This window comes from Myotis daubentonii, chromosome 10 (assembly GCF_963259705.1).
Source record: "Myotis daubentonii chromosome 10, mMyoDau2.1, whole genome shotgun sequence".
NCBI classification, from domain to species: domain Eukaryota; kingdom Metazoa; phylum Chordata; class Mammalia; order Chiroptera; family Vespertilionidae; genus Myotis; species Myotis daubentonii.
In genome coordinates, this window is record NC_081849.1 from 58,781,943 (window position 1) to 58,805,696 (window position 23,754).

General features: G+C 37.4%; 1 protein-coding gene across 3 annotated transcripts in view; it reads left to right on the forward strand.

Annotated features, from left to right (window-relative positions):
• HDAC9 (histone deacetylase 9) overlaps positions 1 to 23,754 on the forward strand; it is an 841,916-nt gene that overhangs the window by 361,308 nt on the left and 456,854 nt on the right. For 2 of the 3 annotated variants that reach the window (XM_059712491.1, XM_059712493.1), the window contains exon 3: positions 8,767 to 8,829. In XM_059712491.1, coding sequence (XP_059568474.1) covers positions 8,767 to 8,829 — 63 coding nt within the window. Of the gene's footprint in view, positions 1 to 8,748; positions 8,830 to 23,754 lie in introns of those variants that run through there. The other variant, XM_059712492.1, reaches the window with a different exon arrangement.

The following is a 23,754-nucleotide window of genomic DNA, read 5'->3' on the forward strand; positions in this document are numbered from 1 at the left end:
TGGAATGCAATTATTACGTTCTAACTGACATACGTGTATCGTTATGAGCTTATTGTTTTGTTCATGGTGTTCAAAAATTATACATAAAGGACTTATTAGGATATTACTTTTGGGTTACTCAAATGCGTATTCCTAACCCAACAATAATGAACGACTGAGCACTATTGGACAGTCCTATGAGGATTCTACTGGGTTCTGTTTCCCTTGAGTACCTGAGTTTCTGTCTCCAGTAGTCGGGCTTCACCCCAGCATCCATGATACAACCTAGAAAATTTCTCTTTAACACAAAGCTTTAGGAAGATCATAAAGTGATCTAACGTAATATACCTGCATCACGATTTATTTATTACATAAAGTGTAGCAAAGTCATGTCTGAGAACTGATGAGTCCTGGCAGGAATCTTCAGTTCCCATCTCACCTCTACCATGTGGAGTGAAGTCCAGTCTCAAGTTCTGGTTCTGAATAGTCTGAACACTGGAATTTCTCTCCTGGACAGACATCATTATGGCGTGATGGTTTATGTCTGGTTGTTACTTCCCCATGTCAAGACCCTGGCTATTATTTGCATTAAAATGATTAGGCTCTGTGTCTGTAATTGCCTGTGAGTCATTTAAGTGCCAAGTATTCCCCACTGGCATTTCTAAGAGGGTTTTGTGTTTCTCCAATATGTTCATCAAATGCCTGTTTCAGTTGTGTATTCCTGAGCCTCTCTAGTTCTGACTGACTTCTGCGATTTATCTGCAAAGCTAGGCAATGGAAAAGATCAGACCCTGCTCTTTCTAGCAAGAAGAAAAGGGCTCTGAATTCAAAACAGGGGAAGAACCATGAACCTGATCTTTTGTAATGAATGCCAGCATGCCCTGTCTTTCTGTTGTGTTTTTATCTATTTCCCCCTTATGTGGGTCTTGTTTGTATTTTTTGAGTCGATCTCAGCTATCTTCCAGCACTAAATACTTGAGACATTATTCTACTACTTAAGTATTAGAAAACAATGTAACAGATGGATGAAGAGTCAGTCTATTAGAGGTTTACAATCATGCCTTTATGAAGAAATACTTTTCCTTCATAATTGTGATGCATCCCTTCGTAATTCACGTTGAGCCCTTATTTACTTATTATTTTTTTCTGGAGCAGCATGGCACATTTTCAAGGATGCAGTGTTAGGATCCAAAGGACATGACTCCTATTTCTGGACCACAAGAACAGAGTGTGACAGAGCGAACATTAACACCAGGTGTGCCACATTGTTCCTTCTGGTTATGCTCACTTCATGTGAACACCCAAGACCCTTCTTCCCAGAAGCCTTTGCAAGACCCAGTAGTTGTCAAAGGAAACAATATTTGTCGTATAAGTATGGGAAACCCTTAAAATTAAAAACAGAAAATTGGCTACTGTATTTTTTAAGGTATTGATCAGAAGTGTTACTTTTGCTGCTACTACAGTTTTCCCAGCAAAAAAATTAGCCAAAAGAAAAAAACACTGACATATGTATTTGATGTATGCTACAAAGTAAGATAAACGAAGGGAAAAGAGTATGGACGCTAGTGGGTAGTAAACATGTGCTTAAGTTTGGGGCAAGAAGAAAATCGACATCTTGTTTTCTGTGGGAGAAAACAAAAAGTGAAAGTTCCAAATTAATTTTATTATTAGAAAAAGTTATAATAAGTTTTTCAGGGCCAGGGATTGAGCCTGCAACCAAGGTACATGCCTTTGACTAGAATCAAACCCTTCAGTACACAGACTGATGTGCTCTATCCATTGAGCCAAAGTGGCTAGGACTAACACCTTGAGATTTTAGACGTTATTTCCTTTTAATGTTTTCTCCCTAACTTATAATGGGCAATGTCATTAATTTATGCATGAAAATGCCCTGTCATTTAGCCTTCAGAACTCTAATTATTCCTAGACTTTAGTTTCCTTTAACTCGGATTGGGTTCCATCAAATCAATGCAGAATTGTGCAAATTTAAATAATCAAAAAGTTCTGGAATTTAAAATAAGTGAATTTGGCTTCTAAAGAGTCTCTTCTACTTATGAGAAACACTGTTAAGAATTTCCTCCAGATATAGCCAAATCAGAAGACAACACTCCCCAATTCATTAAGAAAAACAAAACAAAACACATATTGTTATAATTTCAGGTCAAATAACTAATGTTAGCTATTGATTTTTAGCTAAATAGTCCCTGAGGTCTAATGAAAACATTAGCTGTGGGGATGAATTGTGGATTGAAGATATTTGTAGGTTGCAATTAAGTGTACAAATATCAAACACATCATGCACATTTATGTAATTCACATATCCATTCAACCAACATGTGTAGAATGCTAATGGTTTGCTAGGCAGTATGGAACAGGCATGTAGATGAATGACATTTCTCTGTTCTTGACTTGCTGAGGTCTAGTGTGGGGAACAGATAAGTAAACAAATTATTAAGCTATCCAATGGTGTATGTTACGATAGAAGTAAGGATAGTTAGGTCCTCTCATTCATGACTGCTCCGGTCCTGGGAGCTTTGCCCAGGAGGTAATTTTGGATAGAATTTTGAAGAATGAAATGGATTTACCACTTTTGTGCTCAACTAGGGATGTGTATTCCCTTCTGTAAAGTTAACCAAATGCAAGGCTTTACTGTGAGATGAAAGGGAAATCTATAAATGTCATACTTGAATAAAGGGAAGGAAAGGGTTAAAATAAGAGCCTACAAAAATATCTAACTGGCAAATGTAAACTAAAAGAAAGTCTGTTCCACAAATTTTGAGGTTAAAACATTTTAAGGGACAAAGAAAGATATTATAATCAGGTGAAATTAAAAGAAATTTACAGATAGAAAATAGTGGAAGAGCATTCTCGAATAGAGGAACAATGTATGCAAAGGTATGGGAAAATGAAGGATTTGTGTAGGTAAAATCTAGAAATTTTTTGTGGCATGAAGTTTGATAAAGAAGGTAAAGGATTAAGTTCTTAAGTCAGGTTTGTGGTGAGAGCATGAATGGCCTGAGAGTTCAAGATTCTCTGTTCTTGTCACTGGAATATGGGAGAAGATTCCATGCCCGTGAGATCTCTGATATACTTAGTGATGTGGCCAATTGCAAATGTTTGTACTTTAGTTATATGCCATTACTATAAATATTTTGATCAGTCAAGAATAAGTAAAGTATGTGTTGGGTTTTGTTATTTCTTAAATTTGGTAGTTGGCACCCAACTAGATGGAATTATGAAGTCAGAATTTAATTGCAACATTTAAAATGTTACTATTTACAGAGGCAGGCCTTCTGGTATGCTCCTGATTTAACTTGGTGATAGAAATGGTTTGGTATGGTAAATATCAACTTGACCTTTATGGTGAGAAATGACATAAAAAGCTCTGGGTTCACTTTTTAATGTCTGCCTTAATTTATATTAGTACATGGATATTACTGTTATCACACCTCTCAAATGTAGGATTCATCCAGATGCTACATATGACTATTAATTTTGGTGATCAGAATTCCACTTATTTCCAAGATGATTAAGATCAAAGATGCAGCTACATAAGGAGGCTTACTTTATAGAATAATATAAAATTAAACATTCGAAGCATACCAAATAGCCAAGATCAGAATGCTAATTTTACATACTTGGGACTCTCACAGAATTTTTATTTTCATAGCTCTGTAGCCAAATGTGGTATTTTGTCTTGAAACTAAGACTTATTTTCAGAGCCTCTGGTCCCATAATACCTGGTCTATACAAAGTTCAGTAAACATAGGATGGTTAGTCAAGGTTGGTTGCTATTTCAGAATCAATGCTGGTGGGAATGCAGATAGGTACAGCCATAATGGAAAACAGTATGGACAGTATGGAGTTTCCTCAAAAAATTAAATATGGAACTGCCATTTGACCCAGTGATCCCACTTCTAGTAATATATCCTAAGAAACCTGAAACCATCAGAAAGAATATATGCACCCCTATGTTCATAGCAGTGCAATTTTCAATAGCTAAGATCTGGAAATAGCCCAAGTGCCCATCAGTAGATGAGTGGATAAAAAGCTGTGGTACATTTATACCATGGAATACCATGAAGCTGTAAAAAATAAGGATCTTTTACCCTTTGAAACAGTAAGGAGGTGGCTGGAAAGTATTATACTAAGCAAAATAAGCCAGTCAGAGAAAGACAATTATCACATGATCTCACTCATATGTGGAATTTAATGAACAAAATCAACTGATGAACACAAGAGATCAGAGACATAGAAGGGTGGAACAGACTGATGAATATCAGAGGGAAGGCAGGGGTGGGTGGGAAGAGATTAACCAAAGAACTTATATGCATATATTTCTCAAGTGACTTTTGTCAGGAAGGAGATTGAGTCTGAAGCTATATTTTAGAATTTTGAGTCAGAATAGTATAATCAATGAAATTTGCCAATTAAAAAATAGAACCTCTGGTACTAGGCAATGCAATTGATAACCAGACTTTTCTAAAAGCTCAGCCATCACTGCAGTTATTAGACCTACACAAATGCATTATTATGTTGATTTATTAGTGCCAACATCTTTAAGATACTTCACAAGAAAAATATTTGAAACTCTGTTCACTCAAAAATATTTGATAACTTTTTTTACTCAAATGATACCATGTAAGACAATTTCTGATACAGTCTGTTGCCTGACCTTTCTCATTGGTTATTCTATCCTGTGAAATAGTGACAAGGCAAGAAAAGTAAATGCAAGAAGTAAAGTTAATTATTGAGTTTTTAATAAGATATGCTAAAATGAAAATCAATGAAATATTAGATGTTGAATATTATATTAGTGTCCTGCTCGAGGTCACTAGTCTCTTAATAGGATCCTCTGCAACTGAGGTACGTGCCCTTGACTGGAGTCAAGACTAACACCCTTGAGTCCCTAGGCCAGCTCTCTGTCCATTGAGCCAAACTGACTAGGGCCATAGTCACTGTTTTTAAAAGATTTTTTTTCTTGATTTTTAGAGAGAGAGAGGAAGGGAGAGGGAGATGGAGAAAGAGACATCAATGTGAGAGCAAAACATCTATCAGCTGTCTCCTGCACATGCCTACTGGGGATCCAGCCCCAAACCGGGCATGTGCCCTGACCTAGAGTCCAACCAGCAACCTTTCAGTGCACAGGACTAACCCCAAGAACTGAGCCACACCAACCAGGGCCATTATCACTTTTAAATCACATTTTGCATTAAGATTGGATTCCCCTTCCCATTTTCTATTAAACTGGGAACCATGCCCCCCCTATTATTTTCATTTTTTTATTTGAAGAAATGTAAAATATAATATTTAGATTAATTTCCAAAATATTAAATTAAATTAAAATTTATTATATTAAAATATAAATGAGGGAACGCCTATCTATTCTAGCTTGACATGTGAATTAGTTTTTATGGCTTTTATAATATAGCATTTAATATCCTTTTTTTTCAAGTCAGTAAATTAGTTTTGTAAATGCCCTTAAAGAAATCTAATCATATTTCTTTACTACCATTGTTGAGATGATATGAGAAAAATTAACTCAAAATTCTAAATACTTAAGTTCCTGGATAATGAAACTACGGTAATCAGTGTACTTGGTGGTTGTTTTAATGATGCTTATTTTTCCATTCAGAAACAAGTAGTATCTATTTTATGGTAATTGTCCAAAGTCTTTTCACTCTACACTGAGTCTTATTATCAAGAGTTGAAAGATAAGACTGCTGATAGAAAAATAAAGCTGAAATAATGCAGGGATGAAATGTAATAGACCTCAAGTTAAATAACTTGGTCAAAATGAAGAAAGCACATTATTCATACTATTTTATGTGGAATGACCTTTCTTGGAACTGCTGAGAAATAGGATAATTACTAAGTCACTCTTTGGAGTTTTATTTTTTATGATTATAAAAGCCTGGAGAGTTTTGTTGTTTGAGGGTATAATTTAAACTCAAAAGGATGAAAGATATATGAGTATATTATAGCAATACTGGGATTTTTGTTATCGATTAGATGTTAATCACTAGTTTTGCATATTTTCTTCATAACCACTCTGACACAATGAGACAGTGGTTCCATTTTTCATCAGTAGGTACTATTAACATTTATTCTGAATATCTCAGATAATTGTTGGCATCATATTAATAAGGGACAAGTTGGCAACCGAGAGAACATGAAGACTACACCTACTTAGTCAGAGATGAGCTAGTAGAGACGAAGCAAGACTCTGTAGTCATAATAACAGCAATGAGTGCTTTTACAACCTTCCCCAAGTCTTTTCACTTTCTTCATGGGTAAACGAGGGAGCTCCTTTGTATTAGATGAATGGTTTTCAGTTATTTTTTAATATAACAAGTCATTGTTCAAAATAAATCTTACATATTTAAATGTAGACTCATAAAAGTGAGGCCACCCTGGTGGGAAGAAGAACCTTTTCTGCTTGGAGTGCGCGTCAACTCCCAGGTTCCCCAGCATCCTGGGTACCGAGAGCTTGAACACCATTGTAGACAGTCTCTAAATGTCCAAGGTCTAAAATGCTATGGTTGGTTACATCATCTCCAAGTAAGTTGCCAGATCCACAATATTTCCATCCCTTGAATCTTATATACCAATCCCTTAATTGAGTGAAAGTTCACTTGTAATACCAGATGGAATTAAAAGGTGTTTTTTTTTCTTCCACTGACAGGAACATAAGATTCTCTTGTTTAGCTTAAGTAAATGCCGTTTGGAATAAGTTCTTTTTTTAAATCTTGTAATTTATCTGTCCAAATATAATTTTGCAAGAAGTAGGAGTCAATCTATGAAAGAAGGAAAATTCAGTGCCATTTTCTTCAGCAGTGGGGTACCTGCCTAATGACTTACAAGTTTTCTCCCTTCCACCCCAACTCTGTGTCCTCTTGTTCTCTTTCCTCTGCCTCACACTCTTTCCTTGAGGGAGGTCCCTCCTCCTTGGGATTGCTCTGGGAACCTTGAAACATTCTGCCTTTTCTCCTTCCTTCTCTGTTGCTCCTACTGCCTTGTGAATTACACTTTCCTTGCTCATCTAATTTAGAAAAGGGAGAAAGGCTACCTTGATCAGTGTGTTGTCACTTTTGCATTTGCCCTTGGAGTGGCTAGATGCTTGAAACCTAATCTGTGATGTACAAATGATATTGTAAGTGCATACCATAGACTATAGAATTCTTAGGATCACATACTGTAATATATTTACTTTATAGATGAGTTCCCCAATGTGTGTTGGTTTGGGAATCTATCAACTTTTATAAATGCTATTTGTTTTAGAAAAGTAAGGTCTGTTTTTCAGGTAACCAATGTAGAGATGAACAGCTGGGGACTCAGTATATTTATTTATTGATGGTGCATACTTTACTAATTTTGCATCCATCTATAAGAAAACACCCACACCTGCTTCTCCTTTTACAGGTAAATTGAGTTTAGCCTGAGAGGCTGAAAGAGATGAAATATTTTCAGGTCTAAGCTATTCTTTTAAGTGTAAATATCATAGAGGCTGGATGCGATAAAATTGATATTGGGTACCACCATCATATCTAGATTTGTGAAATGGACAATTGCCTTACATACATAGCAAGTAAAAAAAAAAATCAAGCCATCCTTCCTAAATATTTTATTCTGGAGTGTGCTTGTTTTCCGAAACTACCTCTACTAAATCTCCTGTCAGTCTTGAAACTAGAAGGCAGAAAAGCTTCTAGTGCCACAGCCAACTGCAGTGTAGCCAAAGAAACAGGCAACAAAAATAGAACGCCAGGATTGCTGTGCGTGGGTGAGGCAGAAACCACATTATGAGCAAAAGCTTCCAGTATTATTTTAGAACCAATACAGAGCTCTGCACTTCTCTCCTCTCTTTTCCAAAAACACATACTACAAAAATAAAATGAAATGAAATATATGTGCATTTGCCCTCTTAGAATTATGTTTCTTAATTTTTTTTCTTGCCTTCCTTTCTTTGGATGCAAATCGCCAGTGTGGAAACAGTGTGGAAAGCAAGCTGGAAGGGAGGAAAGAGTTAATTGCTCCTCAGGCCCTGCAATAGAGAATTATGGTTTGAAAGATAGAGGCTGGACAGCTGGGTTTGCTGGGGTATTTTTAAATGCATTAATGCAGGCTCCAATCACTCGGCCAGGCTTGACCTATTTTTGGCTCAGGCCGACCATTGTTCTATTTCTGTGCCTGCGGGCCATGCTGTTGTTGATTCATATGCAAATGGATTATCACTGGGTTTAGCCAACTTGAGCTGAGAGAGACCAGAGAGGGAGGAAGATACACACACAAACAGAGAAGGGCACCAGCTGAAGCCACTCCTAGGACTGCCGCTTCTTGCAAGGAAACTCTAGCAGCCTGAAGAACTTTCAGCCAGGTTTCCTTGGTTTCTCTTTCTCGTGGGTAGAGTTAATATTTTTCTACTTATTCTGACAAAGCAATATCCCCGAAGCACATTCCCATCTCCCACCTGCTTTTTAGTGTTCAGGGTAACCTGAACTCCAGAGAGCCAGAGCATCCACCCGATCCTTTCTGCTCTGCACACAGGTTGGTAACATGGGAAAAGTGTCCAGGTCTTTGGAAAAAGTGTGTGTCCATCTGAACAGAAAGGAAACCGTAGTGGGAGTCGATCCTCTGCTGTTTCTCCTTGGGGAGGAGGGAGGACCAGCCCAGGGAGGGTAGCTCCGGGGCCCCTGCACTGAGCAGAGATGAATCTTTCATGGAGCTGAAGTCAGAGTGATTGCAATATGCTGCAGACAATTTACGAGAGTGACTCGTGTTTTTCCTCAGATGGGGTGGCTGGACGCGAGCAGCTCTTGGCTCAGCAGAGAATGCACAGTATGCTCAGCTCAGGTAAGAGCCTCTCTCCTCACTGAGACATTGTACCCAGGAAAGGGGGCTGGCTTGGGGGAGCGCAGCGAAGAAAAACCCCTCTCTCTTAGCTGCTTTTTGGTGCTCGTGCTGCTGTTTTCTTGGTGCGACGGTGGGGTTTATCTTCGATCCCTTTCATTGCTGTTTCTGTGCATATTCAGTCTGCTGAGGGCCGGCTGCTTCTGAATGAAATCGCAAGCTTCTGAGCAAGGATGGGGCTGAGATAAAGTCAGATGTAGTTGGGGGTGTTTGCCTGACTGTGTAACTAGGAAAAGGAGCTCAGTACTGATGGGAAGCATATTCTAATGGGACTTTAAAAACCAGGTAAGTTCATACCGGGGCTCCAGTTTAAATTGCAGCCCTCGCTAGCCTGACGGTTTTGTGTTTACAGTGTGCAGTACAGAAGCACATTTATTTATAGACCTACCTTCTGAAATGTGCGTGCTCCGGAGTTGTGAAGGTAGTTTTAATGTGCCTTTTTTTCTCATCAGCCTGAAATGAAACTATTTAGAATGAAATAGAATTATTATTAGCAGATGGTTATTTTCGTTTTCTTCCAACCCAGGTGGAAAGTCTAGCTAGCACCGTCAGTCAGATGCAATGGCATAGCACACAGCAGAGGTGTTATATGCAGGTGCAATGTTTTAAAGAACAGTAACAGCTCCCAATTTCTACTTTCTCTGTGTCTGTGCCGGTGCCTTTAAGGAGGTGTCCTGATGAGAGAGAAAGCTTGTCAGCTTTACCAATGTCTGTCTGTTCAAAGAGTAGACTCTCCAGGCAATATCACTTATTTGTCACTGGTGCTTTTCACGTGTACTTCCTCCAGCTAGCTCATAAAGACTGGGGTTTGTTTTGGTCCTCTTCTGAATGCGTCCATCTAAATGGACTTAAAGTTCCCCCCTCACAGCTCCTAAGTTCCTATGTGGGCTTAATCAGAGTCATAGCTCACCATTCAGACTTCCACGATAAAAATGCAACATCAGACAGTGTTTACTTGGTAGAGCTAGATGGGCAAGAAATATTCCACAGGTGGGCAGGGTGTCTGTTTCACCGTGGAACACCCTACCCTCCACGGATCTGTGTTGGAAGCGAGTCTTCTTTCAACCTCGGTTAATGATGATGATTTCAAGATTCTCCTGTTGACCCAGTCTTTTCATGGAATTGGAATAAAATAATCCGTTTTGTACGATTTGGTATGTTGACACTTAAGTGACCGGAATTCTATTAATTGATAGTGTCTGTTTACCTAAAGCAATTGTACCAGCAATCCAGCTGTTTATTATCTTCCTGGTTGTGAATTTGACAAGAGCTTGGGGAGGGGTCAGCTGATGTGTCTTTAATGGAACTGGTCGTTTAACTTCTTAGCATTTTACTTTTTAAATATGGACCGACTCTTTCGAAATAACCATTTCAGATATCTTTTAGTATTGCACTTTATCCTTTCAGTCCTCATCTCTGGGCTGCAAGTTTGATATTTTTTCCAGAGGATAGAAACGAAACGAAGCTGCAATTGTCTCCTGACATTGATTCTCACTACAGGTGTTTACAAGCTTCACTGTTTCTCAGTGTCTGATAATTTTACCTAACTTTCCCCGACTTCAGTTGAGAGTCATCTTTCCAACATTGAATGATTTTTATGCAAAGCAACACTATTCCAAGCAGGGCAGTGCTTGGGGCAGTCCATGCTGCTGACAGTTCTCCAGGAAGCAACATTGAAACACCAGCAATGAAAGGAAAAGTGATGTAGATTGATAAAAACTCCCAAGTCTGTCTGGTATAAAGAAGGAAATTCCACTTTCTATTTATTTTTAAAATTTGAAACATAAACCATTTGCATATTTCCTATCATGCTGTGCAGTGTTTAATTTTGTTTAATATAATATGTCCTTACATTTAATCTCCCCAGTCTTTATTGTATGCTTTCCCTGAGGAACTTGGCTCTGACACTTGGGGTCACCAGCAGTACTTCACAAAATGCTGATGCCTGGGTTCCATCCTCAGTGTTTCTGATTTAATTGTATAGGAAACAGCTTGAGTATTGGGATAAACTCTTCCAAGCAATCCTAATGTGCAGCAAACTTTGAGTCACTGATGCGAGGAGGGGAGGGGTCCTTTAAATTAATCTCTGGATTAGGGCTGTTTATCTTCGTTTAGTTACAAATCTTGTTCAACTCCCATTTGGATCAGTGGCATGGATGTGATGGATGGGCTTAGAAACAGATGGAGTCTTTGGGTCTGAAAGAGAGAAAAGAGATGTGGTGACAGTGCAGAGTGCTGGCGAGAGCACTGTTCTAGGGGTCAAAAGCTCCGTGTTCTGAGAGCTCTGCTGCGAGCCCGTGGTGGGACTGCTTTACTCACCTGTAACTTGAGGAATAATAATGTCCTCCTGATTACCTCATGGCATTCATGTGAGGTTGAAATGTGACCTCCTATTATTAAAGTGTGTACTCTCTATTATTATTACTGTTTCTAGTGAGTGAACCTGGGCTCCTGGCTCTTCAGTCCTTGGCTCTGTCTCTCTGATCAAGACAGATGAGTTAGCTTATTTGTCTCATTGGGGAATTATTTTTTTGTTTTGGTAGAAAGTTGTCTTTTTAGTTATCAGTAAATCAGCTATGTTTTTTTTCTGGTCTGATAAGAATTAAATTGCTTCCTTGTGCAAATTGTGACTATAAATCAGAGCAGCTAGTGTGTGCGTGCAGGTGTGTGCTCTATGAGATGTCTTAGTGCAGTACATAGAATCAAAGGCAAACAAGTTGTAAAATATGCAGTTGAACAGTGAAATCCCAACTAAACATTTCTTGTGATTAATTGTTCTAAAAGTTTTGTTGTTAGCCACTGTTTTAGAGTTCCCATTTGTTATTCTAGTTATATTGAATACTATGCATTAATATAGAAGATTTTTCTCCAGAGATCTTTATAGGCTATTGAGTTGTGTTTAATATAGTTCCATTTTTTCCCCCTAATATTGACCCACCCAGGCTAGACATCTTAGGTAGAACTATGTTCTTCAATATAGTCTGCTAATGTCTTTTTAGTTTAAAAGGCGTTATAATATTGAATCTTGGAGTTCAGTATGAGTGACATATTTTGCCAGCCTGTACTTTTATGGCTCGTATGGGCCAATATAAGGGATAACTACAGCAGAAACTGAAGCATGTGCAAATATTGACTCAGGCCACTCAGCAGTGGCTGGCAGATCTGGGGTGTTCTTCAGTGGCCAGGCAAATTGCTTAACGCGTTGGACAGCAGAGCTGTCCAGACAGTAATAGAACCATTATTATGAGAGTATTTCCTAGAGTTTGTACAGCATTAATGTAAAATACATTCTCAATAAGGAACACATTTTCACTATGTCTTCATTCTTTATTGTTTTCTTTTTCTCTTTTTGCTTTTTATTTCTTTATTTTTACTTTGTATTCTTATTTTAGGGTATAAAAGAAAAACAGTTAGAACTAAATCCTGAATTTCTTTATGGAAAGTGTATCTTCACCTTTTGAGACTCTTTTCCCTCTTGGCATGTGTATTGTCATGGGGAAAGGAACATTTTAGACTCAGAAGTCGTTTATGTCTGCTTGGAAAGCAGAATCTAATTATGAAAATGTAAGTCTGTGAAATGCTCCTGTCATGTCAAGAATCACTTCTGGTATTCCCCATAATTGCTGTTTTGCTGTTCTCTAACTCGGGTTATCTTCACGTACAAGGCTGTTATCAATTTGAATATTTGATAGGTAGCAATCAAAGAGCTAGTTATAAATAGGCCTGTTCATAATGGGGACAGGAATGAGTATTTTTTTTTTATTTCTGTGGACACAGGTGGATTATTGTATAATCTGTTAAGTAAGAAGACTAAAAGAAACCCACATTATGAATTTAAAGGGTGCTTTTGATTTTGGAGATAAAAAATTTGAAAATGTAGTGTATAATTTCTCACCACTAATAGAAAATATAGTGATCCCAAAATAGTATAAGCCAGTAACTGCCCCCTCCCCCCACATACACACAATAGTAACAATAACTGAGCAAAGAAAATGAATGGCAGACCTACTGCAGTGTACCTCAGAAACTAATAGTCAAGGAAAAAATGGAACCCGTGATCAGAAACAGAGAGACCTATCAGGGCCTGAATCCTGAGAGTCCCGTAGAATTTTACTGACAAGATGGCAACTTGCTGAAAATTCTCTCCAACTCTAGAGAGAGGCAAACTGACGAGGTATCTTCCATTTCTGTTGTGTTTTGTTTGGTTTTATTGTTGCTGTTGTTTCTTGTGACTGAGGAATAGCAGGAAGGATTTTGGAAGAGGAACTAGTGAAATGGAAGAAGGTGAACAAACATTGCCTCTCTGGAGAAATGAAGGCTTTGGAACAACACTCCGCATGGGGAAGTGGTCGATGGTTCCTTGCAATGTAATACCCTCCCCCCACTAAGGTTAGAGCTGCCACCAAGAAGAAAACATCAACTCACTGCATCCAGGGAATTGTCTAATAATTGTTTCTTATAAATAGAGTACCTAATTTAATAAGAACATAAATTCTGTAAAACAATAACTCAAAGAATGAGATGATGAAACAATAGAGTGAGATGAAAAAGGATATTTTAGATCAAGGGAAACAGATTGGGAATGAAAAAAGCATGATAATTATAGAACAAAAAATATTCATTAGAAATAGCAGGAAACAGAATAGACACCAGCGAAAATCTTTACCAACAAAGAGGAAAGGCTTGAGACAATCAGTTGGAATGAGAAAGGAAAATTAAAGCATTTGGAGTGAAGTCAATGATGAGAAAGACAAAGGCAGTATAACAAAAAGATTATTCATGTCCCTGAAATTGATGTTTCAAAACATTTAAACAGAAGATAATTTTGTGAAAATGAAGAAAGGTCATTTTCACTGAAAGAGTAAAAAATAAATCTGCAGACTAAAAGAGTTCCCGTCTTTTAGGAAGATTTTCTAGAAATGTTCAGCACATAGTCATACCATAACTGGGCTATAGAATTAAAAATGTCAAATAATTTTCCAGAGGTTCACGTAGATAAAGCAAAGATCTATGGTGGGGGAGGGTAGGAAGGGAATCTGTGAGACTTAATAAAACATCAAACGTTTCCAGTATCTAATACCAGAGGATAATGAAAGATCTCTGAAGTTCTAGAAGTTCAATCCACTGTTCTACCCAGGCAAGATATTACTAAAATATAGTGAAAATAAACAGGCAAGGTAGAAATTCTCAGACATGAACTACAATGCTTAACAATAAAACCCACACAATGAAGAGATGAACTACAAGCAAAAAAATGGAATTCAGAAGTGGAGAAAGCATAGTAAGATTAATGAAGCAACATTGGATCTATTTAAACAATTATGAGATTGTGGTTACAGGACAGAAAGCGCATTTTATAAAGTAGGGCAATGTAAAAATATTCATAAAGCTAACCAATATGAGACATTGGGGAGAGGTGAGAAGGAGGAATGTGCAAAAGTGTTAATATCTTCTCCCTGAGCAGGGACAGACTCCTTGCTGCTTAAAATAGAAACATAGAGTTAAAAAAAAAATAAAAAGACTCCAGCTTTCAGCTCAGTGGAGGCTTAGGTTCAGCTTTCTCCGATTGTCCGGAATCCAGGTTTATTGAACACCAGGTGCCTCCACCATGCCCAAGTTCCACCCCGATATCCAAATTGTATGCCTGAGGTGCACTGATGGAGAAGTGGGTGCCATGTCTGCCCTGACTCCCCAGATCTGCCCCCTGGGTCTATCTCCAACAAAGGTTTCTGATGACTTCGCCAAAGCGACTGGTGATGGAAGGGGTCTCAGGGTTACAGTGAAACTGGCCATGCAGAACAGACAGGCTGGATTGAGAGAGTGTCTTCTGCCTCCGTCCTGACCATCAAAACCCTCAAAGAACCACCACAAGACAGAAAGAAGCCAAAAAAGAAAAAGAAAATAAAAATTAAGCAAGTGGAAATATCACTTTTGAGGAGATTGTCAACATTGCCTGAGAGATGTGACCGATCTTTTGCTGGAGAACTCTCTGGAACCATTAAAGAGATCCTGGGGTCTGCCCAGTCTGTGGGTGGCGGTGTTGATGGCCACCACCCTCTTGACATCATGGATGACACCAGCAGCGATGCAGTGGGATGCCCTGCTAGTCAAGAACCACGAAGGGAAGTATTTCCATGAAACATCATTGGACAACCAAATAATGAATGAATGAATGAATGAATGAATGCATGAATTCCAAACACTGATTTTTAAAAAGTTTATATAATTATGTTTATAGTCCCTTCAACTATAGTTTTTATTGCTAAATGAATTGATATTTAATAATTTTTAAATAAAAATATGTAATATCTCATTTTTATAAAAGTATATATTTTGTCTGTTCACTCATATCCCAGAGAATTCATGCATTGACAGAAAGAAATCAGGAAAAGGTTTGTGTGTGTTTCCATGGTCTTGGGTGTTAGATGGGCTTTTACTTTTATCATCATACTTTTTTTAACTTGTTTGAATTTTTATAATATGCACGTATCTTGTAAAAATGTGTTTCTTACACTTCCACTCACAAAGCTACTGTGCCTGAACACATACAATGAGTAATGGAAGGGGTAGGTAGGTATATGAGTTAGGTTCTATTCCACAGCAAGCGATAGCAAATTGTACTCAAAGTGGCAAATGACAAATAAATTTATCAGCGAACTAGCAGGGTAGTTGGGCAGCCCTAGCTGGTCAATATGTCAACAGCATGCAGGTCCTTCACGCTGCTCCATTCTGCTGGCCTTAGAGTTGGTGTCATCACAGGGCTGTTTCCTCCAGGAGTCACAAGTTGACCGTACTAGTTCCAGGCATTGCATCAATTTATGCCTAATAAATTCCAAAGACATAGAAGAGAAAGTTTGCTTTCTTGGGTATTTTCTTAAGGAAGGATGTTTTACCCAAAATTTCTCCAGCAAACCATTCTTCATAACTCATTGGCCAGAGTAACATCATTTGCCAATACCTTCGCCAGTCGTTAAAAGAAGAATGGGATGACCACCCAGATAGCTCTTCAGGGCCATGGCTGAGCCAGGGAGGATCAATACTGCAACTAATTATCTAGTTTCTATTAGGAAGAGGAAAAAGCAAGAAGAATGGATGTTAGCTAGGTACCATCAGTGTATTTGTTGGTGGTTGGAATTCTCTTCTCTGTAATTTTCTTTTTGTTTTTTAGAACAAACTTTTGCTATTGGATTACTTCGCCTTTTTCAATTTTATTTTTCAGTTACAGTTGACAATCAGTATTACTTTGTATTAGTTTCAGGTGTACAGCATATTGCTTAGACAATCATACATGGTATTTTATAAAAGTGATTTTCTATCCTTCACTATATGTCAAGTACCCATCTGTCTATAATTTTCTTTAGCTTGTAATTTTGACAAAATATAATTAATTAAGTGAAGGAAGTGGACTATATAATTTCTCTTTCAATTGAATCTTGGGTCTTCATTTTCATGAAGATACATATCCATTTAAACACTACCTTTTTAAATTTTATACTAGTACTGAATATAAAGACTTTTTTTTAGTATTCTCTGTTGTTAGAAGGAACCCTAATATCCCTGGACAGATAACTCAGTTGGTTAGAGTGTCATCCTGACATGCCAAGGTTGAGGGTTCGATCCCAAATCAGGACATACATAAGAAGCAACTAATGGATGCATAAAATAAGTGGAATAACAAATCTCTCTCTCTCTCTCTCTCTCTCTCTCTCTCTCTCTCTCTCTCTCGCTCTCACTCTCGCTCTCTCGCTCTCTCTTCCTCTCTCTTTCTCTCTCAATTATTAAATAAAATTTTTTTAAAAGGAGGAACCCTAAGTAAGAGACAGAAGTAATTATGGTAGAAAACTGGATCTGTCTAGGTTGTAAATCATTTTTTTTTAGAAAGGAGGAAAATCAGCATTGTGGACTGGCCCATTACAAGCATTTATTATAAGTTTGAGTAAAATATTCCTTTAATATTGGCTTTGAGAGAAACAGAATATTATAGGAGGATTATCTTACAGATATTCAGAATGCAACTTCTTTGCCAGTATGTTGTTTATAATTAATACATTTTACAGTAATGAACAATTTTAACAATCTGGAATGGTAACTGCATTTTAACAATTCTTTTCTGAATTGGAATACTTTGAAAAAAAATGTAATTGGGATAAAAGCCCATGAAAAATACTTTAAAAACAAGCTCTCTCTAGATGAAATTCAAAGATATTTTGGCACGTGCTTCAGATCAGTGTGGCTTGCTGTGATCTATTTCATTCTTGAAAGAAACTGGACTGTCAGTGATTGGCCTAGGAGGCATGGTGGCCTCACAATGGACAGTTTTTCCTTTTCTAATCTTGGGAGATTGACAATTTGGGCATGAAAAGATAAGAAAATACCTTGTGTCCATTACTTCCATTCTTTTTTTCACTAAGTCAGATACACACATAAAAAAAACCCAGTTAATTTAAACAAAATTTTTTAAATACTAAACAACCTACACTTTGAAATGTTATCAGAGAATATTATATTTTAGGATTACTCTGTGATGCTATGGTTTGTGAATAGAACACTAAGTAAATCTTCTGTTTCATAAGGCTATCAGTTCCATTCATTATTTTAATGTTAATTTTTTCATAGTAAAATAAGTGATGGGGCTTTTATATATAGTGCTTTTAAAACACCCCATAATTAAATCCAATGAAAACTACATTTAAGGAAGAAGGAAATTTACCAAACCACAAAGTGTAACTAGTCATTTACTTATGATTAAACTGTTTGCATGTTGATGAGGTTGGAAATACCCCAGAACTTCATTTTCTTGCTTCCTCCCCTCATGGTCTACCACTTACGATAGAAATGTTTAATTTATAATTTATATTTAGTATTGACACAATTGTAGCCATGTGGGTGTCATTTTCAATGATTGAAGTAAATTTTAATGAGTGTCTATGGCCTGAAATTTTCACACTGGGTGAAAATATGAGTGTCATAAAGCTTTTTCAAAATTTGACATAAAGAACAAGCAAGAAGATTTCACTGTATTTCCATTAAATTACATACATTGTGGCCTGGGGTTTCTTGCTTTAGTACAAAAATGTTTACCCAGAATGTTTTCAGGGAACCCCATGTAGGGTGAACTAGAAGAGCTCTTGGTGAAGTGAATGCCATTGAAATTGTATTTGTCATAGTGTTTTTTACACCTGCTTACAAATGAAATTCAAGCGTGTATTTTGAATCGTGATTTTACATCAATACCAACCCATTTTAGATTATAAAGAGAAAGTATCACCATTAGTTATCATTATTAGTTTTCTACCACATTCTACTCTGATCTAGTTGTTTAGTCAGAATGTAAAAGGTCAATGATTGGACCCACATTTTTTCATAATTTCTTATCACTGACATTCTTATTATTGTTGATGTAATAAGCTAATGTTTCAGAGCTGTTTTTGTATCAAGCATTGCTTTATCATTCAATCCTATCCACAATGTGAAGAGGTCTGCAATATGTACAGTTGTAGCAGTGTTCATATTTTGCAGATGAGGAAAGAAGTTCAGAGGAACTTATTGAGGAACAGTCACCACTGACAGGCTAGGCACCGACAGGGTCTGGTCTGAACTGGTTCTTATTTACCATGTCCCTAATGCTTTTTCTCCAAGAGGAAAATATTTAGCCTAGGATACTGTTTTTTATATCTGTTTGGTGCTAAAAATATGGAATCAGCTATATTTATAAACAAACATCTATGCACACTTCTTAGTTCTGGGAGGTTTAAGGCACAAATAGATTTCTATGTTGAGAGGTTTGTTGGAGGAGCCTTATTTCAATGTTCCCGATGCCTGATGATTAAACTGGTTGAAGTTACCACTATCCAGGGCTGAGACAAACTTCAGGCAACCTCCAAAGTTCCATGAGACTGATGACACGCAGAGCAGTGAGCAGACACTGGAGACAGAACCAGCAGTCCCCATGCATTTGGTAGCTGTTTGCTAGTGCTCCCAATACATCTCCTATATCATAAGGCAAGGTTTGCACCACTTCAAAATAGCACATTATTACTAATGTATTTTAGCAGGAGGTATTTTTTCAAAGTGGGGATTCAGTTTATTTTAACCCAAATGCTTGAATGCTTGCATTATACCCACCTTGTTTTTTTTGCTAGGTATTGCGTGGGGTTGGGGGTGGGAGTGGGGTGGCGGGTGTTAATAAAGTCTGTTTCTCCATTCAAATCCAGATTTCAACATGCAACATCAAACTCCTGAGCCAAAAGAATGATCTAGCTAGCAAAATTTAGATTCGGCCTGTTTTTAATATATATTGGGCATTTGGGGTGAAAAGTGAATGGCGCTATTTTCAGATACCAACATATGACATTATACTTTATTTTCTTTCCTTGGATGAATATTGTGTGCTCTGCAGGTGGCTTATGCATAAAATTCACTAATTAGATGCTAATCCAATTACTTAAGAGCCAGCTCTAGTTTCCATCAACTATTTTTTATAATCTTATTTGCTGTGAGAATCCTGAGCCATTTTTTATGAATCAATACATTGTAAAAGCATTATTGATTGTCATTTTCATGACCAGCATAATTGATTGCCTTCCTAGGGGGGTGGAAAGCTTTCAGAAGATCATTAAATGCATTAAAATCTGCAGATACCTACATGTCTGTGACTGTCTTTAGCAGGCTGAGTCCTTTGGGTCAGTTATTCTTAGCCTCGGTATTTCTATCTTATGGCATCGCAGGTCTAAGATTAGCTTGTTAGGCGTTATCATGCCATCTGAGTTACCTCCTAATATAACTCTACACTGGAATGATTATTTATAGAAAGAGCATTCTGTCATTTTTGGGTTATTTCTAGTAGTTTAAATAAAGAAGAATAACATTCAAGTGAAACCACAGATTCCTTCCTGCTGCCAAAACAACATGATAACTGTCTGCTTAAGGGGCAATACTGTTTAAATGTGTGCTTAGGGTGATTGCAGAGCTCATTTTATCTCTGCCACCTTGACAGAGAGGGGAGGCCGTGGGGAGTGCTGGGTAATGCCGTGGAAAGGCAGAAGCAGCCTGGATGCCTCTGTCACAGAGCACAGAACACTCTGGTTGATGATGACAACAAGAGACACACAGGGTTTATTTTTAGAAACAGACATTGCTAAGCTCTCTGTTTGGTGTTAATGTGGCTTATAAATAGGACTGCTGGCTGTTGACCTTTCCAGTGAAAATGGCATATTCTACACACACGTACACACTCACACTTCTTTTTTCAACTGGCAAGAATGTATATATTATTAAGAAAACAACTAGGACGTTGTAAAGCTAAGAAATCTAAATTCTGTTAAATTCCTGCATTGGATATCCAGTATTTTTTAAAATTTCATGAAGATTGGGTTTAAGAGATGGTGTATTTGAAAAAGCAATTGAATATTGTAAGTACAATGAATCTACAAGTGGGCTATAAGATGGGGGAAAATGGGTGGATGGACTTCATGAATGACTTTTATTACAGTACCTATAAAATAATATCACGTATGCTTTCTTCCAGCTTTATCACAACAATATATAAAATATAGCTACAAAAGATCTGAAGCATTAATGTCAGTTGCTCCTTTAGGTAGGTGAGATAAAATTCTCAGTACATAGGAAAGTAGGTATTAGTCTGCTCGTTTTCTTGGTATAATGCTGAATCCAGATAATTTTATGAACAATAACATGTAGTGTCACATTTGAGAACTGTTCTCTTAGCTTACTTAAATTGTGTGCTTGATTCAGACCGTAGTAATTGATATTTCACTATAAAATTAGAATTGTGATTCAGTCTGTTTAATGTGCATTTTATATTTTCTGATTATTAACTCATTGTTGTTAGATGATGACAATGTTAAAATAGCATGTTAACACATTTCATGTTACACATTAATTGAAGTGCTTTAGAATGGATAATTTAGAGCTCCGTAAGAATGTTCATAATTTTACTGTCTACTGAAAAATACATTTAAAAAAAAGATAAATATTGTTGTGCTGTGTTCAAGATAAGGCATCGGATGACCATTAAGAATGTGCAGAATGACAGACAAAAACAGGAAACACACAGCAATTCAAGTGTATTCTCAAAGAAGCGAAGATGTAAATAAATTCAGAGGGTAGGAGGAACGGCAATTGTAGGAACCAGTGGCATCCTGGCTGCTCTTAATTAGCAGGTTGAGGGTTTGGGGAGGTGATGTAATTGTTTGAAGCTTTGGAAGCTGAGGTGACATAGTCAGTTATCTGTTCATTTTTTTCACTCAAAAAATATTTGAGAGCCAACCATGTGCCTGTATTGTCCTCGGCGTGGAGGATACAGCTATGAAATAAGGAGATGCATGGTTGACAGATTGTCCAATTGAATGATGGCTAGATAAGGGCTCATTCAAACAGAATGCATGCATGGTTAAAATAGAGCAGAAAATGTTTTGGAACTCTTTTAGTCTCCACTTACCTCTGTCCTGTGCAAGGAATGGGGGAGCTTTTATCAGTGAGCAGGTGAGGAAGCCAGGGGAAGGCTGTTTGTTAAGCCATGATTTCCTCTATTTCCAAAGAGACTGTGGGATCACTTCTTCCTAGGAGTAATGCTGTTGGCTAGAAATTATGGACCGTTTAGGATCCTTTACCATTGTTCCTTCCTAAAGATTCATATCTGCCCGTGGTGTGGCTCAGTGGTTGAGTGTGACCTATAAGCCAGGAGGTCACAGTTCAATTCCCAGTCAGGGCACATACCTGGTTTGGGACTCGATCCTCAGTAGGGTGCGTGCAGGAGGCAGCCTATCAATGACTCTCGTTATTGATGTTTCTATCTCTCTCTCCATCTCCCTTCCTCTTTTAAATCAATAAAAGTATTTTTTTTTAATTCATCTCTGCCCCTCATCCCAGTATGTTGAAATGTATTATCTAAGCAATAGGAACCACCCTGGTAGTTTACTGAAATGAATAATTCCTCTTCCCTTAGGAGACAAAAAGAAGGGGTACATTATATCCTCATTTGCTGAAGTTAGAAGTCTAAGAACATTTTCTCATAAACACAATATTGCACACTTTTATAAAATACACTTATTGAACACCTACAATGTGCCAAGTATGTAATTCAAAGATATTATGGGTCACAGAGCAACTTGTTAGATGGCTATAGAATGGTAACTTCCTTACAAGATATTTAGAATACATAGTCATTGTGTGGGAGAATGGATAGATTTGTGACAAATGGCTACAGTCGTTGAAAAGGGAAGTATTTCATGGAGGTGATAGTTCTGTTTTTGTTGTGTGTGTTTTTTCTAAAAGGAGAAACAGCAGTGTGACAGCTAGGAGCTGTTTTCCCCACACATTCTGCTTTCTCATGGGTAGGGAACAATGACGGATACACGTAGTAGGACGGACAAACATGTTTGAGGGTCTGACACATTATCTCACATGCTTGATGCCTCATGGGGTTTTCCCTCAGCATTCCAAGTGGTCTAAGGCAAATGGAATGAAAGCACAATTAGAATAGAGCAGGAAGTGTTCTGGCCTATTTTAATCTCCGCTGACTTCTGCCTTGTGGAAGGGATGGGGAAGCCTTTATCAGCAGGTAGACAGGGAGCCAGGGAAGGCTGTCAGCGAAGATTCTTCTGGAGCTTCAGGAAGACTGGGACTGAGCCAGACTCCTGGCCAACATGCTTTGTTGGATTCACAGTGTAGCTTGAGGAAAATAGTTAATAGCTACCTTTATTTAACCCCCAAGGTACTTGAAAGCGAGATGTCTTGTTCATCTGTCATTGTTGTGTGTATAAATATATACGAATAATTAGCTCTTTCCTTTTTTTCTGAAATACCCTTTGCTCCATTCCAGCTACTCTTCACTGGGAGAATTTCTAACTCTTACAAAGGCCAGTTCCAGTGTCTCCAAATTCCGCCCCCTCCCACCATCCTCTGCAGTACTTCCCCAGTTATGTTTCTTTTCCTCTCTTCCTCCCTGCCCTCTCCACTAATACTTTATTATTCTCTTAGAACATTCCCATTTTTTTGTCTTACACTGTGTTATTTAAGTTTGTGACCCCCCCAATTAGTTATATTATAAGCTCCAAGCGGAAAAGGATCATGTTTTACTTCTATTTTTATTCACTACAGTGCCTAGTACATAATTTATCCCTGACACTATTTTTAAATAAATGAGTGAGTGATTAAAGAGTACAGTGGCATTGCACTATCTGTTTTTATATATTTTTTTTATTTTTTAGAAATGATTTCTTCTAGGTAGAAAATAAGACCTCGGTTTCATTGTAAATTTGAAAAATATAGACTTTTGGGGACAATGTTAGAGCCTTTGACTCAAAAATTAAAAACATCCATTCTAGAATGTAAGTCAAGAATGACCTCCAGTGCTTTGACAATATGTATATGACACTTTGAATGATTTAATCATTCTTAACAATCTTATTTGCTGTGGGGAATTTTGGAATATTCTTTTTTGACTTGATTTTTCAATGAATCATACCAATAGAAATTTCATGAGATATGTGTCTGCATTGCAATGTTAAGTGTGAAATAGCTAATTTAAGAGTGCCTGAATATAAATGCATACTTTTTTTCCAAGAAGAAGAATAAATTTGGTTGTGCCACTGATTACAGGTGTATTTTATATTATTCAAACACCCACTTCACACTTAATCCTGTTTTTCTCATTGTGATATTTTTATGTAGAGACAGTTTTCTTAAATAAAAAACGAAAAATGGACGGTTTTCTTTGGCTAACCAAAGTATCGACTGGAAACAGTACCTTACCCCCATGGCTATTTAGGGCTCATCTGCATTATTCAGGCATTACTTAATTGGCTGTGTTCTTTGGGAAGGAGCAATGAGAGAAGATTTTTTGGT